The sequence below is a fragment of the Staurois parvus genome, unplaced genomic scaffold, assembly GCF_062004578.1.
Source record: "Staurois parvus isolate SC_StPar_1 unplaced genomic scaffold, SC_StPar_1.0 ptg000608l, whole genome shotgun sequence".
NCBI lineage: Eukaryota > Metazoa > Chordata > Amphibia > Anura > Ranidae > Staurois > Staurois parvus.
The window spans coordinates 1,263,195-1,287,973 of record NW_028318404.1 but is presented as its reverse complement, the minus strand read 5'-3'; the positions used below and the strand labels follow the sequence as shown (position 1 = coordinate 1,287,973).

Genomic DNA, 24,779 nt, shown 5'->3' with positions numbered 1-24,779 from the left:
TGTATCAAGTTCAAAACCCGGATTGTGTTGTCTCTGGGTTCTCGAAGAGAGACAAATCCTGCTTGATCCCTCCTGTATCATGCTAGGAATATAGGGTAGAAGTTGTTTAGCAAGGATTTTTGCAAACCATTTCAAATCTGTATTACGGAGCGCAATAGAGCGGTAACTTCCACACTGCAGGGTCTTTGCCCTCCTTTGGGATCAAAGAGATGTACGCACGCAGTGCATCCGGCGATATTGGGGAGCCCTGTGCCAGAGAGTTAAATGCTGCCAACATGTGAGTAGAAAGGGAAGAGATAAAGGTTTTGTAGTACATAGCTGTGTAGCCATCTGGGCCAGGGTCCTTTTTAGGTTTAGAACGAGATAGCGCTAGTCCCAATTCCTCTGCCGAGATTGTAGCCTCCAGTTCCTCACAAGTGGAAGGGGTAAGGGACGGCATGTCAGATGCAGCCAGGTACAACTGTATCAGCTGTGGTAAATCGTGAGAGGGACCCAGGGGAGTCGTCACAGAGATGTTGTATAAATTCCGTAAGAACTTAGAAAATTCCTTAGCCATCCCGTCAGAGGTAGATAGTAGCTGACCCGTGGACGACTTAAGCTGCATTAAGTGGGATCGTGTACGGGTGCCTCGAAGGGCATGAGCCAGAAGGGTAACAGGTTTGTTGGAGTACTTGTTCATGATGTGATGGGACCATGCCAGTTTCTGTTTAAACTTGTGAAAGAGAAGACCGTTCAGTTCCTCCCTGATTTTCAGGATTTCTTTTAATGAGTTTTAGCAATACTGGCCTTATGTGTACCTCCAGCATCCGAAGATGGTCCATGAGAGCATCTACTTGGGAGGAGCGCTCCCTTTTGAGTTTGGAAGATATAGAAATCAACAAACCTCGAAGGACGGGCTTATGCGCCTCCCACAGCGTGTAGAGGTTGGCAACTGAGGCAGCATTGAGAGCAAAGTATTCCTTGATTGAGTGTTCAATAGCCTCCTTAACCCCAGGGGCTGCGAACACACGTTCCCAAAGTCAATTCAAGGAAAACTGGAGCGTGATCAGAGAAAGTGATGTTACCAATTAAGGATGTTCAAACTTTGGGAAGGTCTTTCTGTTGAATAAAAAGGTATGTCTGATGAACTGCAGAGTAATAGGAGTAGTCTCTTGTGTTAGAGTGTAGAATGTGCCACAGGTCAACTAAATGAAGTAGATAAAGTTCAGCCTTCAGGCAATTAAGACAGTAGAACGAAAGATTGGAGGATCCCTTAGAAACGTCTAGGTGTGGTTCCAGTGCGAAGTTGATATCTCCGCCAAAGACTAGGGAGCCCTCCATGAAGTCAAGCAGAAACGGAAGCAGTCTCCCAGAAACAGCAGATGATTGACGAAGGTCACCACCGATTGACCAATCTTACCCTTGACCAACAGATAGTGACCCAGCAGAGGTGGGACCAGGGCACAGATTTAGCTATTAAAAGGCTCACCCCCTTCGATTTGGAAATGGGTGAAGGACTGTGGTATACAATGGGGAAATCACGATTTTATAGCTGTGGAATGTGGGCAACTTGAAAGTGGGTCTCTTGTATAAATGCCACCTGTGACCTATCTCTCTCCAAATCCAAAAGGAGTCTAGAGCTCTTTTCAGGAACACCAAGGCCCCGGACAATCAGGGACGCTATCCGTATTGTATCCATGGTCGTCATGGGAGATTGTCAGGAATGGACTTGCCAATAGTGGTGGGACTCGCCTGCCTTGTGGGCTGCAGTACCAGGGCTGGCCAGCGGGTGCTCTCAACAACCAGAGGTTCACTTCGGCAATTAGCCATCACCTGGGGCTGATTGCAGGTGGTGTATTTAAGGGATGGCCAGACCTGCAGTCTGTGCCTTGGTGTGTGTTTTTCCATGGGCCCCTGTATCTTGTAACCTGCATTCCTGTTCCTGTTTCTGCCTGACTTGTTGCCGACCCTGCCTGATCCTGAGCTCTGCTGACTTCTCCTGTTTGATCCCTGGCTTGTGACCCTGACCATTCTCTGCCTGACCTGCCCTGTACCTACCTGTCCGTTAGTTGCTGTACCCGGCTTGTGACCTGACTACTCTCCGCCTGCTCCTCCTGTACCCTCCTGCCCGATAGTTATCGACCCGGCCTGCCTGACTACGTTGTGCTCTATATGTGTATGTACCTGTGTATCTATATCAGTTTAGGTTTGGGTTTGTTTCACCTTGTTGTATGTATTTGTGTTAGCTTGGGGTTTGGTGCACTGCGTTTATATTTGTATTGTTAGTCTTAATAAATTGTCTTATTTATACCATATCTGAAGCCTGCGTTTCCCTGTGTCAGTACACACACCTCTGGTCATACCCGGAGCCCTGACAGAGATTCTGAGTAGACCACAGTGAAACCAGAGACCCAAATACCAGGAGTGACAGGGGGAAGAAGAGCGAAAGAGAATTGGGGGAGGAGTAGAAAAAGGGGGTAGAGTGATCGCACAACTGCTAGGGCAGGCCCTACAGGAGGGCAGTAGTAGGACTAGGAAACGAGGGAATAGAGAGGTGCCGGGGACCGGCCGACCAGACAAAATGAAGATTCAAACAATACTGTAGTCTGACACAAGCGATACTAGAGACATTGTATGAGAGGAGCAACAGAAGTGCATCTATGAGCATGATAGGGGCCTGTAGCCGATCCCGCAAGAGGGAGATAGTGAGAAGTCTGTATGAGACCGACATCGGCCAGGTTGTACCATCCCCACACCCCGGCGTGTAGGGCAGGGAGGGAGGTTGAACAGGCAGGCCCCAATAGAAAGGGGCCGTGCCCAAGGCAAATGCCTACCAGCCAGATAGCGGTCTCCACAAGAAGCTATAGTCATGGTATATGGCAATACAAACATCTGGGAACAACATACTACAGTGTATAAATGGAACTAGGAACTGTGAGACAATGGAGTCTCTTCTGAACCTGCCATCACGAATAGAGGTCCACGAGGCAAGAGGTACCCGTCGAAAAAAAAAAAAGAGCGCCTTGCATGCTGGATAAGTTGCATATTTTTTAGGGTAAATTATATAGTGACCATACAAGACCATGACTCACAGAACCAGGATAGTAGAGCGTAGCCCAGCCTGAAGTTCTTAAGTACCAATAGCCATCGGAGGTGAGGTCAGTCCTCTGTGGTTGTCTGGGTGGCCCATGTCTCGAGGCTCAAGAGCAGCTACGACAGATCCTCTGAGCTCACGGAGGTGGTGGTACATACACTGAGGCCTGGAAGAGAAGGTCTGTCCAGTTCGGGATTTCCACAGCAGGTTGTTCCAAAAAGGTGAAATGTTCTGGTAACTGGTCAGGTGAGCGGAGAGGAAAGGATGCTCCTTGCTTTGCAAAAATTAGGAGGAAAGGGTGACCCCATCGGTAAGTGGCTCCGGACTCCCGAATGATCTCATGGAGCGGGTGCATTGCATTGCGTGATTGACGGGTGAGCCGGGAAACATCTGGGTAGATCCTAATGACTGCACCATCAAAGTCTATCAGGTCTTTTGCCCAGGCCTGTCTGAGAATCTCCTCCTTGAGGGCAAGGAAGTGCACCCGGCACAGCACATCCCTGGGTAGGTTGGGTGAGATGTTAGATCTGGGCGGCCGCGGGCCACCCAGCTGATGGACCCGGTCGAGCTCCAAGGCCTCGGTAGGGGGTCTACCAAGCAGCTGGTTTAATATGGGGGCCACAGTCAGACGCAGGTCCGAGTATGCTGTGGCCTCCGGGATGCCCCTCAAGTTGTTTCTCCTGCTCCGGTTCTCCCCATCGTCAACCAGCAAGTGTACCTCTGGTTGATGGTGGTAATCAGAGTGTGCCCTCTCCAGGGTAGTGAGGCGTGATTCGATGTCTGTGGAGGTGGTTTCCAGGGCCAAAACCCTCTCCTCCACTGTGTCAATCTGTTGGCGAAGGTCGTGGATCTCCCTAGAGAAGGTGGTGACGATGGAGGATGCCGTGCCTGCATGTCCTGTTTAGATGACAGTCCCCGGAAGTCACCGGAAGCCAGAGAGTCGGGTCCGGCGTCTCCCAGGGGGATCTGGGTCAGGTGGATTTGCACGGTCTGGCTGGATTTCGGTGACGCCATCTTAGCTGAGGAGGCGGCGGGTGAGGATGAAGATCCCACCGAGTGCTGTCGTAGGAAATAGTGGGCAATCTCCTTATTGTAGGGTCCCCCGTGTGCCGACTGAGGTCTCCTTACCCCAGGCATGTGTCGCAAGTGACAGAGCAGGCTGGGCAGAGTGTCTGGGCGGCAATCCCTGCAGAGCTCACAGAAAGACGTGCTCACGCCAAGCCACGCCCCCCCAATTTTTTTTGTACAGTTGGGATTTAAGTGAACTTGTTGTTTTGCTCTGTTCAGTACTGATTTACTTTAAGAAGCTGCCCCAATTATACAAAATAAAATAGTTCTGCATTATGAGATCTCTGTCCTAAAAACATTGGGGTTCACTTCCCCTGGAATATAGGCTAGAGAGCTGCAGCAGAAGAGAGTGCTGATTCTTAACCACTTCAGTACCGGGCACTTTTACCCCCTGCCTGCCCAGGCCAATTTTCAGCTTTCATTGTTGTCGCACTTTGAATGACAATTGCACAGTCATGCAACACTGTACCCATGAAAACATTTTTATAATTTTTTCACACAAATAGAGCTTTCTTTTGGTGGTATTTAATCGCCACTGGGTTTTTTATTTTTTTCTAAATAAACAAAAAAATCCTGAAACTTTTGAAAAATGAACTCCTTTTTCTTCGTTTTTGTTAATAATGTTTTCAAATAAATAACATTTGTTCATAAATGTAGGTCAAAATGTATTCTGCTACATTTCTTTGGTGAAATACCCCAAATTAGTGTGTATTATTTAGTCTGTAGGAAAGCTATAGAGTCCACAAACCACGGTATATATATATCTGACAATCGATCAATCAATGTACGTTCGGCCAATCTCATTTCTTGAGGCCCGAAAACGCCAGCATAGTAAAAATACCCCCCCCCCCCCCCAAGTTACCCATTTTTGGAAAATAGACAGTCCAAGGTATTTATAAAGAGGCATGTTGAGTTTTTTGGACATTGTAATTTTTTCTTACAATTCTGGAAAATGTAGAAATTTAAAAAAAAAAAAAATCACAATTTTTTTACAAATTGTCACCAGTCCAGTACAGCATTATTACAGCATTATTATATAACTGGTGTGGTGGTGATTAAGTACACTGGTGACAGTATGAAAAAAAAAAAATTTTTTTTTTTTTTTTTATTTTTCTATTTTTTTTTATTACATCTTTTTTTTTTTTTTACTATTTTTTTTTCAACACACTTCGACCAAAGCAATACGATGTTACCATAGTAACAATGAACTACTCTGGGCAAGTGATCAGCATTTTTTTTTTTTTTTACACATTATGATTGCTAATACCAATGTATTTAATTGATATTTGCAATCATTGTTACTGATTGACACTGATTCATTCAGTCTTTTGTTGTGATTAGCTGTGATTGGGCAAAGCTCATCACATGATACAGATGGGCTGTGATTGGCCCTGTCTCTACCATGTGACTGCTTTGATCAATCACAGCTAGCAACACAATTGTATACAATGAATGGCATGACAGGAAATCATCCATTGTATACAATCGACGTGATCTGCTGTGATTGGTCACAGTGATCACATGACACTGGCAATGGGCCGGTGTAGTGATAAATCATCGGTTGTGTGGACACAGCTGGTGCCAGATCATGCCGCTACACGGCTGCTTTTGACAGGACATCATATGATGCCCAGTCACAATAGCGAGTGTCCCGCCCGGCTGTCAATCTGCTATAGGCTGGGTGGGAAGGTCCTAAGCAGTCAAAGTACTATAGAAAAAGAGCTGACATTGATACAACCAAAAAGTAATTTCTGTCACTCAAATCTCGTTTATTGTTCTCCTCAGGGAGATATCGGCCCATTGGGGATTCCAGGAGAACAAGGACTGATAGGCCAGAGAGTGAGTATACCATTCTACTTTTTAGTCACCAGAACCAGAATACAGATTCTGAAAATATAACGGATAAATAATGTATTTAATAGGTGCTCTGTTGGTACTGTTTTTGTACTACTGTTTATTACTACCGGTATTTTAAATATTTATACATAAATATGCTCTTTTTTTTAAAACTTTGATTTTTACAGGGGGAAACAGGCCTGGAGGGGGACAACGGTATGATGGGTCCCGATGGAATGAAGGTAGGATATGGATATAAATCCAACCATATGCCTTTACAGTCTTTTTGTACAATATCCTTTAGGTCTACCAACTACTTGTGGTGCAAGAGCTTACCTCCCTTGGATACAAATTGAAGAGAATGTTGGGTATGCCCTCATATTAGCTGAGAGATGAGCAGTAGGATAGTTGTGCTATAGTGGCTTATGGGTTCTGTCATGGAAATGGTTAATGAGCCATCATGCTTTATTATTAAAGTGTGTCTCCTATCTCTAAACTAAGCTTTTTCTATTATTTACTTATTTACTGGTAAAACAGGGAAGGGCTTTAACTGCTGTCAGGTTCTTATTGTCGTCTTTGTCCCTGTTGGGGAAATTTCACCTCACTTCCTGTCCTGGTGACCCCAGATGAACTCAGGAGCTCTTCCCAGTGTGCAGAAAGCAATAAAAACCTGATAGAGGTTCTCGCCTTTACGCTTACTTTAGAAACATTATTACTGCCTGTGCCCTGTGGAGACCCTTTGTTCACTTCCTGTCTTTATCACCACACAGGAAGTAAGGGAAAGACTATAGAAACATTAATAAAAATCTAATAGAGGTTCTAACTCCCCTCTCAGCACAACAACAAATAGTTGTGCTTGGAGTTTAAATGCAGTAAGGAAAAAGGATGTCCAAGGTTGCGCTTACAGTTTGCCTGCCAGGTACATATTCACAAGATTATCAGTCTCATGAATATGCTTAAACTCTTCCTATTCTAGGCCCTTGGTAGACCTTTCTTCTCTTGGTCTGGATAAATCACTCCTATTCTGAGGTAACAATAAACAGAGACTGCCATTACTGACCTCCTTCTGAAACTAGTAGATCCAGATATCAATACTTTCAGAATCACTAACTTGTAACAAGCATTTTCACCAGTGAATTCAGAGGAAGGTCAGGACTTCCTTCTTGGTTTGGGTCAGCAATTTAAATGTATTGAAGACTTTGGATGAACGTAACAGTCAGGTATGTTTGAATAGTATGTTTGAATATTTCAGTGGCAGCCTTCCATATTCTCTGCATTGAGAGAAGACAGTGACCTTGAATTGCTTGTACATTTTTGATCTTCAGTGCCTTGGGTAGCAATTTCTGGCCACAGGTGCAGCATTCATTTTCTCTGTCTTTGGAAATACATATAAAGTGAGGTGCTGTATCTTCTATTAGTATCCAATGGTGTGAACAGCCATCTCATTAATTAAGCTGATATATACCAGGACACAACAGGGGGTCTTGAGAAAAGTCCAAATATACAAGACATAGTAAGGGTAGATTTATACGTGTGTCTAACTCTCCCTTGCCTCTGAAGCCCAATCCACATTCAGATTACGCTTCAGAGGCTACTGACAGGCGGTGCCCCCTCACCGCTACATTTAACTGGCAATTGCTCGGTCATGCAACACTGTACTCAACTGAAATGTTTATCATTGTTTTCACACAAATAGAACTTTCTTTTGGTGGTCTTTATGCACTACTGGGTTGTTTATTTTTTGCTATATAAGTGAAAAAAATACCCAAAAGTTTGAAAAAAAAACAAGTTTTTCATAGTTTCTGTTTTAAAATTGTGCAAATAAATAATCTTTCTTCATAAATTTATGCCAAAAGGTATTTTACTACATTTCTTTGGTAAAACATAACCCAGTCTGTGTTATACTTAGAGTCTATAAACTATGGTGTATATATATTTGAAATTTGTTCAATCCTGATGTACTGATGTCCTCATTTCTTGAGGAAAATATAAAGAAAATGGTGCCGCGTTACCTCAAATACTACCCTACTCCGACACTAGCTTATCCCAAAAAATATCAGATGAATAAAACAGTAAATGATGTAGCATACCAATAGACAATAACCCCCGGTTCATATATATGCGGCCAGGCGGGCCGCGTTTTGCACGGGCACGAGAGCCCATTCATTTGAATGGACTCCCGTGCCCATGACACGCAGAGAAGAAGTCCCTGCACTTCTTTGGAAAACGCAGCCCGCACGGGAACCTCGGTTCCCAGTACGGTTGCGTTTTCCAGTGCGGGCAGCGTGCCATTAGAACTAATGGCACCCACCTGCGGGTCCGCATTTCTCTGTGTGGGTGGTGTGGCAGCATGGATTTTCGTGCGGATCCGCAGCAGCACCATCCGCACAGATGAGAACCTAAGGTTAATGTGTAAAATACAATAGAATGCACATAAAACAGTTTGAATCATCCAAAATGGCTTGTACCAAACTTATAAGTGACTAATAAATGCCACCAGTGCAATTCAGTGAATACAACCAACAAACCAATCACTCACAGATCATAAAGTGAACTGATCCACTAGGGGATCCATAGTGGGACAAAAAAGTGAATTGATAATGTATAGATGAAGAAATGCCAGTGAAAGAAATAAACAAGAATATAAGTCAAAAAGTCCTAATGGGACTCCAATAATGATGAACTATAATAATCAACATAAAAGGTGAATCCCTAAAATATGGGATCAATTATCGCACTGATAATAATGGAGACCACAGAGGCTGTAAATTAGCCAAAAAATAGTGAAAAGTAGTGAAAAAAGATCCGTGAATCCCTAAATATGGGATTAAAAGATCACACAATAGTGACAAGTGCAGTGATTAGAAGACAAAAAATAATTGATAAATAAAATCAAACATTATTTAAGTGATATCACAACAAAAGTGATATTCAAAAAAACTACTTTTCGAAACAAGTGTCGCATAAAAATTGGCCAGAAAAATAAAGTTCAAAGGTGCTAATAAAACTCCAAATGATCCAATGACTCAGAAAGTGCAGGTGATATAGTTAAATATGCATGACAACCAGAAGGAATTAATTCATAAACGGCTGAATTCCCCCTCACCTCCTTGAAGCAACCCCAATGTCCAAAACGCCTGTTAGAAAAAAAGAGTGACCGTACACGGTCTGGTCCCCCCCCCCAGGATAGTATTGGTCCGCAACGGTGATATCCCCTTCACAGGTTAGTGGAAGAAGCAGCAGTATACCCCTCAGGGATGATTTAGTATGATACAGCCAGCTCACATCAAAAGGTCTGAGTTCCACACGCCGATAACAGAGGTTGTGAAGACTCCTCAGTACAGCGGACCCCGAGCGCCATTCGTAGCTAGATGCTGTGGAACTTCACTGTTACCACGCACACCTCTTGTGTTTTCTCTCGTTGCCTTGAAAACCACAGAGAACGTTGGAAACTACAGCCTGCGAGCGACGGCAACTCGACGAGTCCAAAACCCAAATTTATGAGTTGATCCAAATATTTACAGCTCTGCCCTCCTGCTCTCTTGTTGTCCTCTTTTGGTGTGAGAAGTTTGCAAACTACAATGAGAAGTTGGAAACTACAGCCTCCTAGCAAACTTCTCACACCAAAGGTGTGAACCACTGATGTATTTATACATGTTGATCATATCCCCCCTTAATCTCCTCTTCTCAAGAGAGAGTACATTCAGTTCCTCTAATCTTTCCTCATAGCTGAGCTCCTCCATGCCTCGTATCAGTTAGGTTCCTTTCTCTGTACTTTCTCCAGTTCCCCAATGTTCTTTTTGTGAATTGGTGCTCAAAACTGAACTGCATATTCTAGATGAGGTCTTACTAATGATTTGTACAGGGGTAATATATCTCTCTCTGGAGTCTATACCTCTTTTAATACAAGAGTGGATTTTGCTTAGCTTCCTTGCCCCCAAGTGCATAACCTTACATTTATCAACATTAAACCTCATTTGCCACATAGTTGCCCAATTGAACAGAACATTGAGGTCGGCTTGTAAATTGGAGACATCTTGTAAGGACGTTATTCCACTGCACAGCTTGGTGTCATCTGCAAAGACTGAAACAATATTTTTAATCCCAGACCCTTTATCGTTTATAAATATATTAAAAGGTAAGGGTCCTAAAACTGAACCTTGGGGTACACCACTGACAACCCTAGACCATTCAGAGTATGAATCATTAACCACTACTCTCTGAATACGATCTTTTAGCCAGTTTTCTATCCATTCACATACCGATTTTTCCAAGCCTGTAGACTTTACCTTACAACACATTAACAGTGTGTGGGGAACTGTGTCAAACGCAAACTGGTGTGGCATGATCAGGGATACTGACTGGTGACAGTATGTAAATAGATAAATTCATTTTTTATTCAATTTTTTAAACTTTTTTTTTTTGTAACTTTTTTTTTTTTTTTTTACATATTGTCATCAGAGCAGTTCAGTGTCACTGTACCACTTTAGGTGGGTGATCAGAATTTTTTTTTTTAAATAGTTATAGTATAACTATTCTGAATGGCTTTCCATTCATGACAGCTTGCTTCTTGTTGACATGCTGTGATTGGCTACAGCTAATCACTTGGTACAGGGTGTCGGGTAGGGCCAAACAGCTTCACAACAGTGGAAACAATTCATGACTGTCTTGTTTACATTGTAATTATGTGATCTCTATAATTGGTCATAGTGATCACATGATACCGTGGCAGCTCACAGTTACCGGATAACGAGCACAGGATTGCGCAGTTGCGCTCCCCAGGGGGCATGCCAGTGTGCATGTGCTGAGCAGCTCTCTATCCACAAGTCTAAACAAGGTTTCTGCCTCCTTGTTACATCCCTGTGACCATCTGAACCTCTTTTTGCCTCCCTCACTTTTTTTTGTTTAGAACGAACAGTGCATGTTAATTTTGGCCATGTACACTACCTTGTGCACACTACAAAATCCCATAGTCCATATTTTATTTCAGGAGTCAACAAGAAAAGGAGGCTATGTTCCTACATACAATGGGACCACCCTCTAACAGGAAGTTAGCAGTAAAAAAATAAAGAAAGGACTTGACTTGTTCATTATTCCTTTTCACCAGAATGTATTGATTTTGTGTCTCTTCAGGTTGTCGTTCTGAACAGAGAAAAAAACACAAATAAGAAGCTCTTCATAGGGCTTTCTGTTATAGATATTTAGCATGAAAGTATGGATTGGTGTAATTGGGTTATGCAGCTTGAGACATGAAATTCAGCCATATTTTTTTTAGTGGGGAGGAGTTAAGATGTCTGCCAGGCTTTTATTTCTATCTGTAACCGCATTAGGGAGATTTTCCCTTAATTCCTGGCCTTGTAACATCCTTTCAGGGAATGGGAGGAATGGTTTTTCACTGTGAGAAGGCACAGAAATCAAAAAAATTATTCCAATTCCACTTTGTAGCTTAGCATTTTAAAGGTCTATTTATCAAAGCTTCCACCCAAGATTCACACAACGTTTACTCAAGATTTATGCATTGTTTACATTAGATTTATTTTGTGTGATGCTTGGATGAAACCTTGTTAAATAGACCCCATAGTAAAAATTGCAATTTCCAATATTTAATTCCAATAAAATGGGCCATAAACATTCTCTGAAGTAGTAAGGTGTCAGGGCCTGGACTTGAACCTGGGACATCTGCTGTGTCTGGCAGTAACTCTTCTTACTGAGCTACTGGGAATGCTGGACAACACTCTGCCTGATCCATTAGATCAGTGGTTCTCAACCTTTCTAATGCCGCGACCCCTTAATACAGTTCCTCATGTTGTGGTGACCCCCAACCATAAAATTATTTTCGTTGCTACTTCGTAACTGTAATTTTGCAGTGGGAGGACTAACGCCCCATCACTGATGTCAGTGGGATGAATAGTGTCCCATCGTTGGTATCAGTGGGAGGAATAGTGCCCCATCATTGGTGTCAGTGGGAGGAATAGTGTCCCATCATTGGTGTCAGTGGGAGGAATAGTGCCCCATCATTGGTGTCAGTGGGAGGAATAGTGTCCCATCATTGGTGTCAGTGGGAGGAATAGTGTCCCATCATTGGTGTCAGTGGGAGGAATAGTGTCCCATCATTGGTGTCAGTGGGACGAATAGTGTCCCATCATTGGTGTCAGTGGGAGGAATAGTGTCCCATCATTGGTGTCAGTGGGGGGAATAGTGCCCCATCATTGGTATCAGTGGGAGGAATAGTGCCCCATCATTGGTATCAGTGGGAGGAATAGTGCCCCATCATTGGTATGAGTGGGAGGAATAGTACCCCATCATTGGTATGAGTGGGAGGAATAGTGCCCCATCATTGGTGTCAGTGGGAGGAATAGTGCCCCATCATTGGTGTCAGTGGGAGGAATAGTGCCCCATCATTGGTGTCAGTGGGAGGAATAGTGCCCCATCATTGGTATCAGTGGGAGAAATAGTGCCCCATCATTGGTGTCAGTGGAAGGAATAGTGCCCCATCATTGGTATGAGTGGGAGGAATAGTGCCCCATCATTGGTGTCAGTGGAAGGAATAGTGCCCCATCATTGGTATGAGTAGGAGGAATAGTGCCCCATCATTGGTATGAGTGGGAGGAATAGTGCCCCATCATTGGTATGAGTGGGAGGAATGGTGCCCCATCATTGGTGTCAGTGGGAGGAATAGTGCCCCATCATTGGTATCAGTGGGAGGAATAGTGCCCCATCATTGGTATCAGTGGGAGGAATAGTGCCCCATCATTGGCGTTAGTGGGAGGAATAGTGCCCCATCGTTGGTGTCAGTGGGGGGAGGAATAGTGCCCCATCGTTGGTGTCAGTGGGGGGAGGAATAGTGCCCCATCGTTGGTGTCAGTGGGGGGAGGAATAGTGCCCCATCGTTGGTGTCAGTGGGGGGAGGAATAGTGTCCCATCGTTGGTGTCAGTGGGGGGAGGAATAGTGCCCCATCGTTGGTGTCAGTGGGGGGAGGAATAGTGCCCCATCGTTGGTGTCAGTGGGGGGAGGAATAGTGCCCCATCGTTGGTGTCAGTGGGGGGAGGAATAGTGCCCCATCGTTGGTGTCAGTGGGGGGAGGAATAGTGCCCCATCGTTGGTGTCAGTGGGGGGAGGAATAGTGCCCCATCGTTGGTGTCAGTGGGGGGAGGAATAGTGCCCCATCGTTGGTGTCAGTGGGGGGAGGAATAGTGCCCCATCGTTGGTGTCAGTGGGGGGAGGAATAGTGCCCCATTGTTGGTGTCAGTGGGGGGAGGAATAGTGCCCCATCGTTGGTGTCAGTGGGGGGAGGAATAGTGCCCCATCGTTGGTGTCAGTGGGGGGGAGGAATAGTGCCCCATCGTTGGTGTCAGTGGGGGGAGGAATAGTGCCCCATCGTTGGTGTCAGTGGGGGGAGGAATAGTGCCCCATCGTTGGTGTCAGTGGGGGGAGGAATAGTGCCCCATCGTTGGTGTCAGTGAGGGGAGGAATACTGTCTCATCGTTGGTGTCAGTGGGGGGAGGAATAGTGCCCCATCGTTGGTGTCAGTGAGGGGAGGAATAGTGCCCCATCGTTGGTGTCAGTGAGGGGAGGAATAGTGCCCCATCGTTGGTGTCAGTGGGGGGAGGAATAGTGCCCCATCGTTGGTATTAGTGACACAAATGATGGGGCACTATCCCTTCCACTGACACCAATGATACTTACCTTGCTGACTCCTGCTCCAGCCTGGGCTCGCTCTCTCCCTCTCCCATCTACAGCCTGCATACCTGGCTGCAGCAGCAAAATTTGCACTTACCTGTCAGCTGTCTTCCTTCTCTGGCCTCTCTCTTCACTCGTTCCTGCAGCTCCCTCGATCTTCTTCGATCTCCGCGCGCTGCCGCTCGGCTCCTCCTCTCCAAGCTCCACCTTCTCGCCGGTGATTGGCCGCCTGTGTGCCTCTCCTGAGCTACAGTTCCGGTGGCCAATCAGCGGTGAGGAGGCGGTGACAGGGGCAGCATATCATCCCGCCCACACATCGCCAGAGACAGCAGCGGTGTCTCGGTTCCTAAGACCATCGGAAATATGTGTTTTTCGATGGTCTTAGGCGACCCCTGGGAAATGGTCGTTCGACCCCCAGGTTGAGAACCGCTGCATTAGATAATCCTGCCTTGTGCCTTGTTTTCTCCTGAACCTTGAACTCTTTACTCCTCCTATGAACTTCCTGATTCCTGAACTTCCTGAACCTGATTCCTGAACTTCCATGTCTTTGCACTTCCTGTTTGCCAGATTATTGTGCTCTCTCCAGCCAATATCTCACTCTTGTCCCTCCTGCTGCCATCTGTACTTTTGCTATCACTCATTACCGACCTTTGGCTTGTTCCTCGACCACGCTTCTGCCTGATCCCAACCTGCAACCACATGTTGCCAACCTTCAGCTTGTTTACTGACTACGCTTCTGTTTGTTCCCTACTTGCTACTGGACCCTAGCTTGCTCACCTCCTGGTGGGGCAATCCTGAGGACCGCGACCTGGTACTACAACTCAGCAAAACCCATCTCCACCATCAGGAGCTCTGGTGAATACCAGTTGGTGCTTAGACCCCGTAACTCAGGTGAACCCACGTCATCTGCCAGGGTGACCTGCTTATGTACCATCCTGCTGGTTGGTGGGAGCTTTTCTGCTACTATAGCTACTGGTCTCTGAGCCTGACACTTGACCATGACATAAGGAAGTTTAACTTGTCAACTGGAGATAAGCTGTTTTTTGCAGAGAAATAGCAACCAGAGGGCCACGATGCAGCCCTGGTATTTTAACCAGTTTTGATTGGCCTGTCCTAAGCCTTCCCTGCTTTATCCCCCCCCCCCCCCCAAAAAAAAATAAAATTGCATTTGCAAGTCACTGTGTATATTGAAATGTACATCAGTCCTCTCTTTGGTTACTTCTCATAGGGGGAGAAGGGTGAACCAGGCCCAGAAGGGGAGAAAGGAGAAAAGGGTCCAGTTGGATTGGTCGGAAAAGATGGCCCCCCAGGTCTCAGTGGTCTCCCAGGCGTCAGAGTGAGTATACGTTTTCTTTTATACTTAGACATTCTCTGCATTGTTCCTCTACTATTAAGGAACACCAGTGTTTACAAAGTGTTCAGATAAAATTTATCATTTTAAACTTTCAGAAAAGGGAGATTACTTCATTAGCCAAAGATGACTGTACATCTTTATTACCACATTCGCAGTAATTATCTTTGCCTTTTTTTTCCCCCAATATCATCTTTTTCCAGCATAGGGAAAACCATTACATTCCCTGACCAGTGACAGATTTATAGTCTTATTTATCTATGCTGAACTGTGCTGTAACTACAACAGTATAGGTCCAGGAGCAGCACTGACCTTCGCAGGAAATCCTCTTCCCTAAGAGGCCGCTCTATATATTACTGACAGTCATGTTATTATTGTATGTATTGTATGTTGTGTTGTGATATCATACTATACAATCTTTTGCCCTCAAATATTTATGTATGGCCCTAAGAAGTCATAAATAAGTTGGTAGAGGCCCAATGGAAAGGACACAGTTGGATGCAATTAATGGAAAGCTGTAAGCATACAGGATATATTCACACTTATCAAGCTTAATGTTTACTTTATATTTCATTATGGTTATCTAAAAAACCTTCAGTGTGCATCAGCCCCCCTATTACTTACCTGAGCACTATCTTGATCTAAAGATGTGCACGAGAGCAGCTGTACTCCGGGGCTTTCTCTCCCCTCATTGGCTGAGACAGCAGCGGGAGCCATTGGCTCCAGCTACTATCACTGCCAGTGAGCCAATGAAGAGAGAGCGGAGGTGGGGCTGATCCGCTGTGTCTGACAGACGGAGCAGCAGCTTGGGAGCAAGCCTGCTTGGGTGTCCTCATAGCAAGCTACTTGCTCTCCGGGCAGGAGGGAGGGGCCAGGAGCTCCGGTGGGGGACCTGAGAAGAGGAGTATCAGGGCTGCTCTGTGCAGACTCATTGCACAGAACAGGTAAGTATGACATGTTTGAAAATCAGCCTTTTAAGGATAAGCTCACCTTTAAAATAAATAAATAAATGTACCAGACAGCTGCTGCAGGAGTGGGAACATGTTACATGGTCCACCCTAAAAATGGGTGGAACATGTAACATGTTCCCAAAGGTGAATTTATCCTTTAATATCATTTTAAGTCAGGAATACGTAATACTTAGTTTACTCTAATCGCAGGTTAGTGTACTCAACTTCATCTAGATTTCACATATCTCCCCATATGTTCATTGGGAAGGTCTGTTTCCTGATTTATGTGGTCTGCAATCTACGTGCTTTCTATTTGCTTCATCATCAGTCATATATTCAGACTTCAAAGCAAATATGATTCGATTGGTACTATTAGAAACTCTGAACAAGTAAAACAGAATTGGTCCCAGGAGAGAGCCACAGGACACACTGTTCACAACACTAGACCATTCAGAAAATTTGTCATTTACCATTATTCTCGGGACATGACTCATGTAACTAGTTTACTATCCATGTACAAAGAATTTGCGGTAGACCCTAATTTGTAAATTTCACATGTGTGGTACTGTATAACTTAGCAAAATCTATTGACAAAAACAATTGATAATACTTGTGAGCCAAAATGTGATACTCCCCTAGTGTAATATATAAATGAACTAAATTATAAATCTTAATTATGGTGCATCAACACTTTACACAATACTCATTATCTGTGCAAAACATACACTATATACAAAATTATATATATCTATAGATACATATATGTGCCGCGCTCCATAAATCTATAAAAACTCATATGCAAGTGATTATAAAAATGATAACGTGAACAAAATTAATGTGCTTAAGAACAGTGCAACATATAGTGCATTTTAAAATAATATTAATCCAGCACTCAAAACACTTCCTAAATAGTCCTCTTTGTGCTTGTATAATTTTTCAGTGACAAATTCGGTGTATAGTGCCACACTTCCCGTGCTCTATATATAGGTGTGCGCTCTCCTTTTTAATTAGCCAGACAAAGTGGCTAAAAACACTTTTTGTCCTATCAGGACAGAGTGGGAATCTTCATATTATGTGCGTATTTCCATCCATATTCTGCCACCAGAGGTCTCCCTCCTTCCACACTTTAGCCTCAATGGGTGGTTTAGAGATGTTAAAGATGGTATTTCCTCCTCCCAGTACACCATGTAAGAAAGAGCCAAGATAGTGCCTTATCCTTCAGAAGAATGATGCAGCAAAGTCCAGTTGCAGTGGCCCGTGAAGATAATTGGAACACAGCTTCTCATTGGAAAGAACTGTGGTGTGGTACTGGAACTCTGGAGTCAGCCTATCTGCTCTGTGCTCCTTTTGGGGTTTTCAATCCATCCACCAGGGACCGAAAGTGCAGATGGCGAAAGAAACAGCACTTTAATACCACTAGGGGTATACACCATCCAAGGAAAGCTTTCCTTGGATGGTGTATACCCCTAGTGGTATTAAAGTGCTGTTTCTTTCGCCATCTGCACTTTCGGTCCCTGGTGGATGGATTGAAAACCCCAAAAGGAGCACAGAGCAGATAGGCTGACTCCAGAGTTCCAGTACCACACCACAGTTCTTTCCAATGAGAAGCTGTGTTCCAATTATCTTCACGGGCCACTGCAACTGGACTTTGCTGCATCATTCTTCTGAAGGATAAGGCACTATCTTGGCTCTTTCTTACATGGTGTACTGGGAGGAGGAAATACCATCTTTAACATCTCTAAACCACCCATTGAGGCTAAAGTGTGGAAGGAGGGAGACCTCTGGTGGCAGAATATGGATGGAAATACGCACATAATATGAAGATTCCCACTCCGTCCTGATAGGACAAAAAGTGTTTTTAGCCACTTTGTCTGGCTAATTAAGGAGGTGAGCGCACACCTATATATAGAGCACGGGAAGTGTGGCACTATACACCGAATTTGTCACTGAAAAATTATACAAGCACAAAGAGGACTATTTAGGAAGTGTTTTGAGTGCTGGATTAATATTATTTTAAAATGCACTATATGTTGCACTGTTCTTAAGCACATTAATTTTGTTCACGTTATCATTTTTATAATCACTTGCATATGAGTTTTTATAGATTTATGGAGCGCGGCACATATATGTATCTATAGATATATATAATTTTGTATATTAGCAAAATCTATGTTCACTACATCCAGTACAACTTGGCTTCTCATAGAATGTTAAAAGGTTGGTCTGCAAGAACGGTCTTTCATAAATCTATGTTTTTTTTTACTAATAATGATACCATTTATGTTGGCAAATTTGGATAGAGTCTCTTATCATTCCTTCCAACACTTTACATTCTATTGATGTTAGGCATACTCTGGTTTCTCTTCAGATTGTATAAATCTTTCCCCTTTCACTATTATTCTTAGGCTGACTGGTCTGTAGTTTCAAGGTACTGTATATATCTAGGCACTTTTTGGAATATTGGTACCATGTTTTTCTTTCGCCAATTTGTTGGTACCATTCAAGTCAGTAAGGTTGCCTTCAAAAATTCGGAACAATGGTCTTGCAATAACATGGCTAGGTTCTTTGAACACTCTCTAGTGTAATCATCTGGTCCTGGGGATTTATTCACAATAAAGGATAAGTTCACCTTTTAAAAAAATAATAAATGCACATCTTTTTGCAGATAAAAAAATTAGCATTTTTTTTTTTTTTTTATTGGGAGCCTGTAAAGCATTGCACCCACGATCAGCAGATCGCGATTGTTATGCAGGACTCCTGCAGACTTGTCAGTGTATCTGTCTGCTCGTACCTTGTATGGGCAGACAGACACAAACTGACAGGAAGAGACAATGAACTACGACAGCGCTCAAACAGCACTGTGGTAGTTCACTGAGAACTACAAGCAGATAGCTGCAAAAGCTGTTGGTACTTGTAGTTTGTCATTCATAGAACTCCGTGAATGAATGACCCGTCCAGGCAAATGGAGCCCCACTCGGCCGTGTTTTTTTCAAATAGTGACATCTAGCTGGTGGAGACGATCCCCCGTTAGCTGTCACTAGATGCAGCTGAGCGGACAGTTGCTGCAGAAGTGGGAACATGTTACTTATTCCACCCTAAAATTGGCTGTAATATGTAACATGTTCTCAAAAGTGAACTTATTCTTTAAGTTTTCTATTTGTTTTTTGAACACAGATTTCAGTCAGCCTTAAGGGTACATTTAATACAGTGTTATTAACACAACTGACTTGTTTGTCATACCCCTCCTTTTTGTTCCTATAAACTGATGAAGTAATGTATTTAGGCTGACTTCTCCATGTCACTTTTGACCAACTTCCCCAATCGTCTTTTATGGGGACAATATTCTCTAGACTAGCCTTTTTACTAAAAATATATTTGCAAAAACATTTTTTTACTCTCTCCAGCAATATGTTTCCCATAATCCATTATAGCTGCCCTTGCATTTCTTATTGCGTTCTTTTTAGGTTTTTATATGCCAATATCTTTTAAAAGATATTTTTTTTCTCATTTATATGCCTTTTTGTCTTAGTATTTAGCCACCCATGTTTAACTTTAGTTCTATAAATCTGTTGCACAGTGGAATACACTATTGAATGCTGTTTATTATATCCATAAAACACTCCCACTCTTCTTAAGTGTTATTTGGCCAAGAATTTAAACCCATTTAGTAGCATGCAGTATGGACTGCAGCTTAGTAAAGTTGTCTCTTTTAAAATGTTCTTGTCCTGCCCACGTCTCACTTTCCTATAATTTACAGCAAACGTAATTACTCTGTGATCAGTGTTACCGAAGATATCCCTAACTTCCACAACTGCAATCGGCTCTGTGTTGTTTGAAATTAGTAGGTCTAACAGAGCATTATTTCTAATTGGGGTTTCCACTTCATTGAATCATGAAATTGTCCTGCAATAAGTTCAGGAAATGACAAGCCTCAGTTAAGTGTGCAGTTCCGTCTGCCCAATCACAGTCAGAATAGTGGCAGTCCCCTGTGATTATAAAATTGCCCTGCCTCCCTGCCATTTCTAACTGTGAAAGTAGGTGTGTTCTGACATTCCTGATCTGCTTGCTTGGTTCAGTTTAGTGTATCAGAAGGCATTGCAGCCTGAGATAGGCAATTAGAATTTTTGGGAGGTCAGCAATGGCAGCCTCCATATTCCTCTCCATACAGGTTTCCTTTAAACAAATGAGTGTGCTTTTTTGCCTCATGTCACCAAACAGCATTAAGTAGTGTGGTCCCTGCCATATACATAAACCCTTCTGTCTTTTATTATAAATCTCCTCCCTGGAACCATAAATGTCACTGAGCAGGAGAATCTGATCTCTAGCAACTCTAAGTGGAAATCTGGAACACCATTAATGATTTTTAGGAAGAATAGACAGTCCAATAACCATACGAAGGTGTTTCATCAAGAGTCATATTGCTGACAGACAAGTACCATCTGAATGAGACATCAGAAGCTCATCACAGCTGTACTGATATTGCATTAACTATGGGAGAACAGCTGTTTTCCCCCCACTCCCCTTCTTCCTCCAGCATCTGCATGTCTCTGGCCTGGCCCTCTGAGTCCAGCTCTTGTCCACTGCATGCAGCCATTCACATGTATAAGCTCTGTAAACTAGCAAATTTAAAAGTAGTTTAACTCGGCAGGAGTTCATGATGATCTAAATCAGCTTAACCCATAGTAGATTGCTGTATAAACTGTAGAGAAGCTAGTTGTAGCTTAGTAATGTTTTCCAAAAGAAGTTTATGGTCAACTAATGAAGGTTTAGAATTGGTGATGTCATAACTAAAGACAAATTCCATATATTCATACTGTACTACATGCATACAGCATTCACTGTGTAACACTGCTATGAAGTTATCTACCAGGGGTACAGATGCTGCAACTATCTCCAGGCCCGTGTAGTTAGGAGGCACAGCCATAACCACTGACCTCCTTTACTAAAGGTATGTTCTTGTTAGACGTGTGGTTCATTTGTTCTGAATCAAAATCCAAATTTCCAAATTACAACAGTAACAAATTTCAACGAATCAGAAATAAATTATAATGAAACAAATGAACTTCAATGGTTTCATTTGCATGCTTGTTGCCTCGGCTGTCAATCACCGGGTCCCGGCCAGTGATTATTTGCTGGCACCCAGTGATCGCTGAGTATTATCCAACGGGGAAGAGAACTGTATGTAAACAATACAGTTCTCTCCCGTCAGCTCCTGCACACTGCTTTGCTAGCAGAGCTATACAAAGCAGTGTGCTTACAGTGAAGCATACACACAGCACATAATGTGAAACAGCTTACAGTTAACCCTTTGACCGCCCCAGATGTTAACCCCTTCCTGCCCAGTGTCAGTACAGTGTCAGTGCTTTTTATTAACACTGATCACTGTATTGGTGTCACTGGGGATGTCATTGACACCAAGTCAGTTCCCCCCCAGTGTCAGAATGCCCTCAGCAGTCCTGCTATAAGTCGCCGATCACCGCCATTACTAGTAGGAAAAAAAAATTCCAGTATATATACCGCCATTTGTAAATGCTATAACTTTCAGGTAAACCAATTAATTTACACGTATTGGGATTTTGTTTAGCAAAGGCATGTTTAGCAGAAAACATTTTTCCCTAAATCTATGACGAAATTTGATTTTTTATTTATTGGACATGTTTCATAGCAAAAAGTAAAAAATATTGTTTTTTACTCAGAATTGTTGGTCATTTTTTTGTTTATAGCGCAAGAAAAAAAAAATGCACAGGCGATTCAATACCACCGAAAGAAAGCTCTATTTGTGGGGAAATGGCCTGGTCAGGAAAGGGGGTAAATCTCTGGAGGGAAAATGGCTAAAAAAAAAAAAAAGAAAAAAAAAAAAACAGCATAGGGGATTTTAAGGGAAACCTCATGCCAAAATGTAAAAAACCGGCATGGGGTCTCCCCCCAAAATCCATACCAGACTCAAAGGGCCTGGTATGGACAATAAGGGGAACTCCACACCAAAATGTAAAAAAAATTGGTGTGGGGCCCGCCCACAAAATCCATACCAGACCCTTATTCGAGCACACAAGGGGGAAAAGGGAAAGGGGGCGGATGAGTGAAACCCCCTCCTGAACCATACCAGGCCACATATCCTTAGCATGGGGGAGTGCTTTGGGCCAAGGGGGGCTCCCCCCCCCACAGCATCTTGTCCCCATGTCTAAGGGCACAAGGGCCACAACCCTGGGCTGTGGTTGTGGGAGACTGCAAACAGAGGGCTTATCAGAATCTGTAAGCCTCCTTTGACAAGGGGGCCCCAGATAACCGCCCCCTCCCCATCATGTGAATGAGTATGGCGTGCATACAACCACTGCTCATTCACCAAAAAAAGTGTCACAAATAAAAACACTAACACAGTTTGTGACAAGTTCTTTGTTGAAAAAAAAAACTATGCCCCCCCCCAAAAGTCAATCCAACATAAATCATGATGACCCTCAGCAGCCACGAAAAAACAAACAAAAAATGTATATGCGACTTTCTGCCTCTCAGTGACTGTAAGCTCCTGTTTCCACCTACGGTAAATAAACATTTGCCATTGCTAGGCAACCACTGACTGACAACTCTGGTTCCCAGTGCAGATGGTAAATTATTCAAATAAAGGACTGTGGGGCTTAAAGATTAGCCCCTGCAGACCTCAACAACTACTGCCCAGGGTACTTTGGGGGGGGGGGGGTGTAGGCACGCTTTCTTCCTCCCCCCTTCCTTTTCTAGCCTGTCAAGCTGCATGCTCAGATAAGGATCCAGCATGGATTTTGGGGGTTAACGCCATGCTTTATTTATTTATTTTTTTATATTTTGGCATGGGGTTCCCCTCAAAATCCATATCCATGTTTTTTTATGATGACACTTGTTTGTTTAAATTCTGCTGTCGGTGGGGAATCCCCTTGCCCCAAGGTACCTCCCCCCATATATGTTGGGGGCATGTGGCCTGCTTTGGTTCGAGGTGGGGAGCCACTTTCTTGTCCCCATCCCCCCACCCTTCCCCGTTCACCCCTTCCTGACCTGACGGGTAGCATGCTTGAATAGCAGTCTGATATGGGTTTTGGGTGGGACCTCATGCCAATTTGCTTTTAATTTTGGCATAGGGTTCCTCTTAAAATTCATACCAAACCTAAGGGTCTGGTATGGATTTTGGTGGGGGGGGGGTGAGGTTCCCCTCAAAATCCATACCAGACCCAAATGCCCTGAATGGTATGGATTGGGGGAGACCTCATGCTGGGGATTTTTTTTTTCTAATCTTTAAAGCCGGCATGACAGAATCACATTAATAAATTAAGTTTTTCATCTCTAAGATTAAGCTGGTTGGGTGGTTTGTGGAATAAAGCTGTGAATGTTGTGACATTATCAGAGTGCGGCTGCTCATTCCTTCTACAACAAAGATGACATTTTAAGATGACCACTTTTATAGGTAAATGTAACAAAAACAATCATTGAAAGGACGGTGCCTCCCCATTGAGGCATACAGCAAACTTATGTGATCTGTTATCTGTTGAAGATCCACAAGCTCATCTGTATGCTATAATTGCTATGCTTATGGCCCACTGCAATGGCTCTGCCACTGCTTTTTAGTGGTTTGCACCCAGTAACTTCTCCATCTTCCCTGTGTCTTGGAGGAGTATTCTTTGTCTGTAGAACTCACAGTGCTATTGAACGTCTGCCTTTGAGTCCTCTTAATATAAGAATCTGCAGTTTAAAGCCTTGCATGATGTCATCTGACCTCTCCTCACCGCAGGAATTGTGTCTAATCTCATACAGTTTATTAAGAGATGTTACAGGCTGCTGTGATTTAATGCAGACACCAAGAAAGTACAAGAAAAACTTCACACAGACCCCAGTGGATGCACAGCTGTAATTATTGTGGTTTGTTTATATGTAAGTGACAATGTATTACCCCAGCACCCTTTACACACAAAAAAGATACTATTGGGTTGCATGTGTCATTAAGGCTCTAGGTCTGCAGGTAATGTGCACACCTACCGTGCTCATTGTGTACCAATGATCTGTTGCTGACAAAGTGTATTTTGATCGGAGTTTGAAGTGAAGAACACAGGGCTTCTGTTGATGCAACAAAGGTTGGTAGTTAGCAGACGCCAGTGAGAAGTATCCAGTGGTACTTGCTTGCGAAATAGCTTGACTTGGCATCATTGGTGCCTTTTCACTCAGATTAGGCATTTACGGGGAAAATACAGTATTTTAGAGATTAGGTAAGTGTTGAGGTGGCATTTTTGTATGCCTGGGCAAACTGGGAAAAAAACATTAAATACTGTATATAGAGATATACAGTATTTCATGTTTTTTTTTCCATTGTGCGCAGGCATACAAAAATGCCACCTCATTTTTGCAGAGGCATAATATGCACATTTCTTAATCCTACATTACAGGGCACAGGGTCTTTGGGTCTTAAACCATCGGGTTATACGGTTGCCTTCAGGTAATTGTACAACTAAGCTGTAAAGAAAGCCCTTATGTAACCACTCTAATCAAGCCTCAGCTTTTGCTAGTGTCCTTTTATGAACAGATGTCTTCTCTCTACTATGAGAGAAACTCCCCTTTATGTTCCCTTTTATGTTTTTTTGCCTTTTTTCTCAATATGTTTAGCAAGATTCCTTTGTTGCTACATAGCCACTGCAGCTTCTCTTACAACTTCTAGACTGGTTGACTCCTTGGCACAGCCTTGGGGGACAGCACCAAGACCCCTCCGGGAAGAAGATGCATGGCAGACCTATATTATTGGTTATAGCACTGTTTCCTACTTTTGGCATTCACCTAGGCACGCAGTGCAACATGAATCAGCCACAT

The 24,779-nt window shown here is 43.5% G+C and overlaps 1 protein-coding gene across 2 annotated transcripts in view; it reads left to right on the top strand.

The window, feature by feature from the left end:
- The window catches only part of COL27A1 (collagen type XXVII alpha 1 chain), a 592,361-nt gene that overhangs the window by 402,488 nt on the left and 165,094 nt on the right, over nt 1-24,779 (top strand). For both annotated transcript variants that reach the window (XM_089692938.1, XM_089692937.1), the window contains exons 35-37: nt 5,927-5,980; nt 6,166-6,219; nt 14,887-14,994. In XM_089692938.1, the coding sequence (XP_089549064.1) occupies nt 5,927-5,980; nt 6,166-6,219; nt 14,887-14,994 (216 nt within the window). The remainder of the gene's footprint in view (nt 1-5,926; nt 5,981-6,165; nt 6,220-14,886; nt 14,995-24,779) is intronic.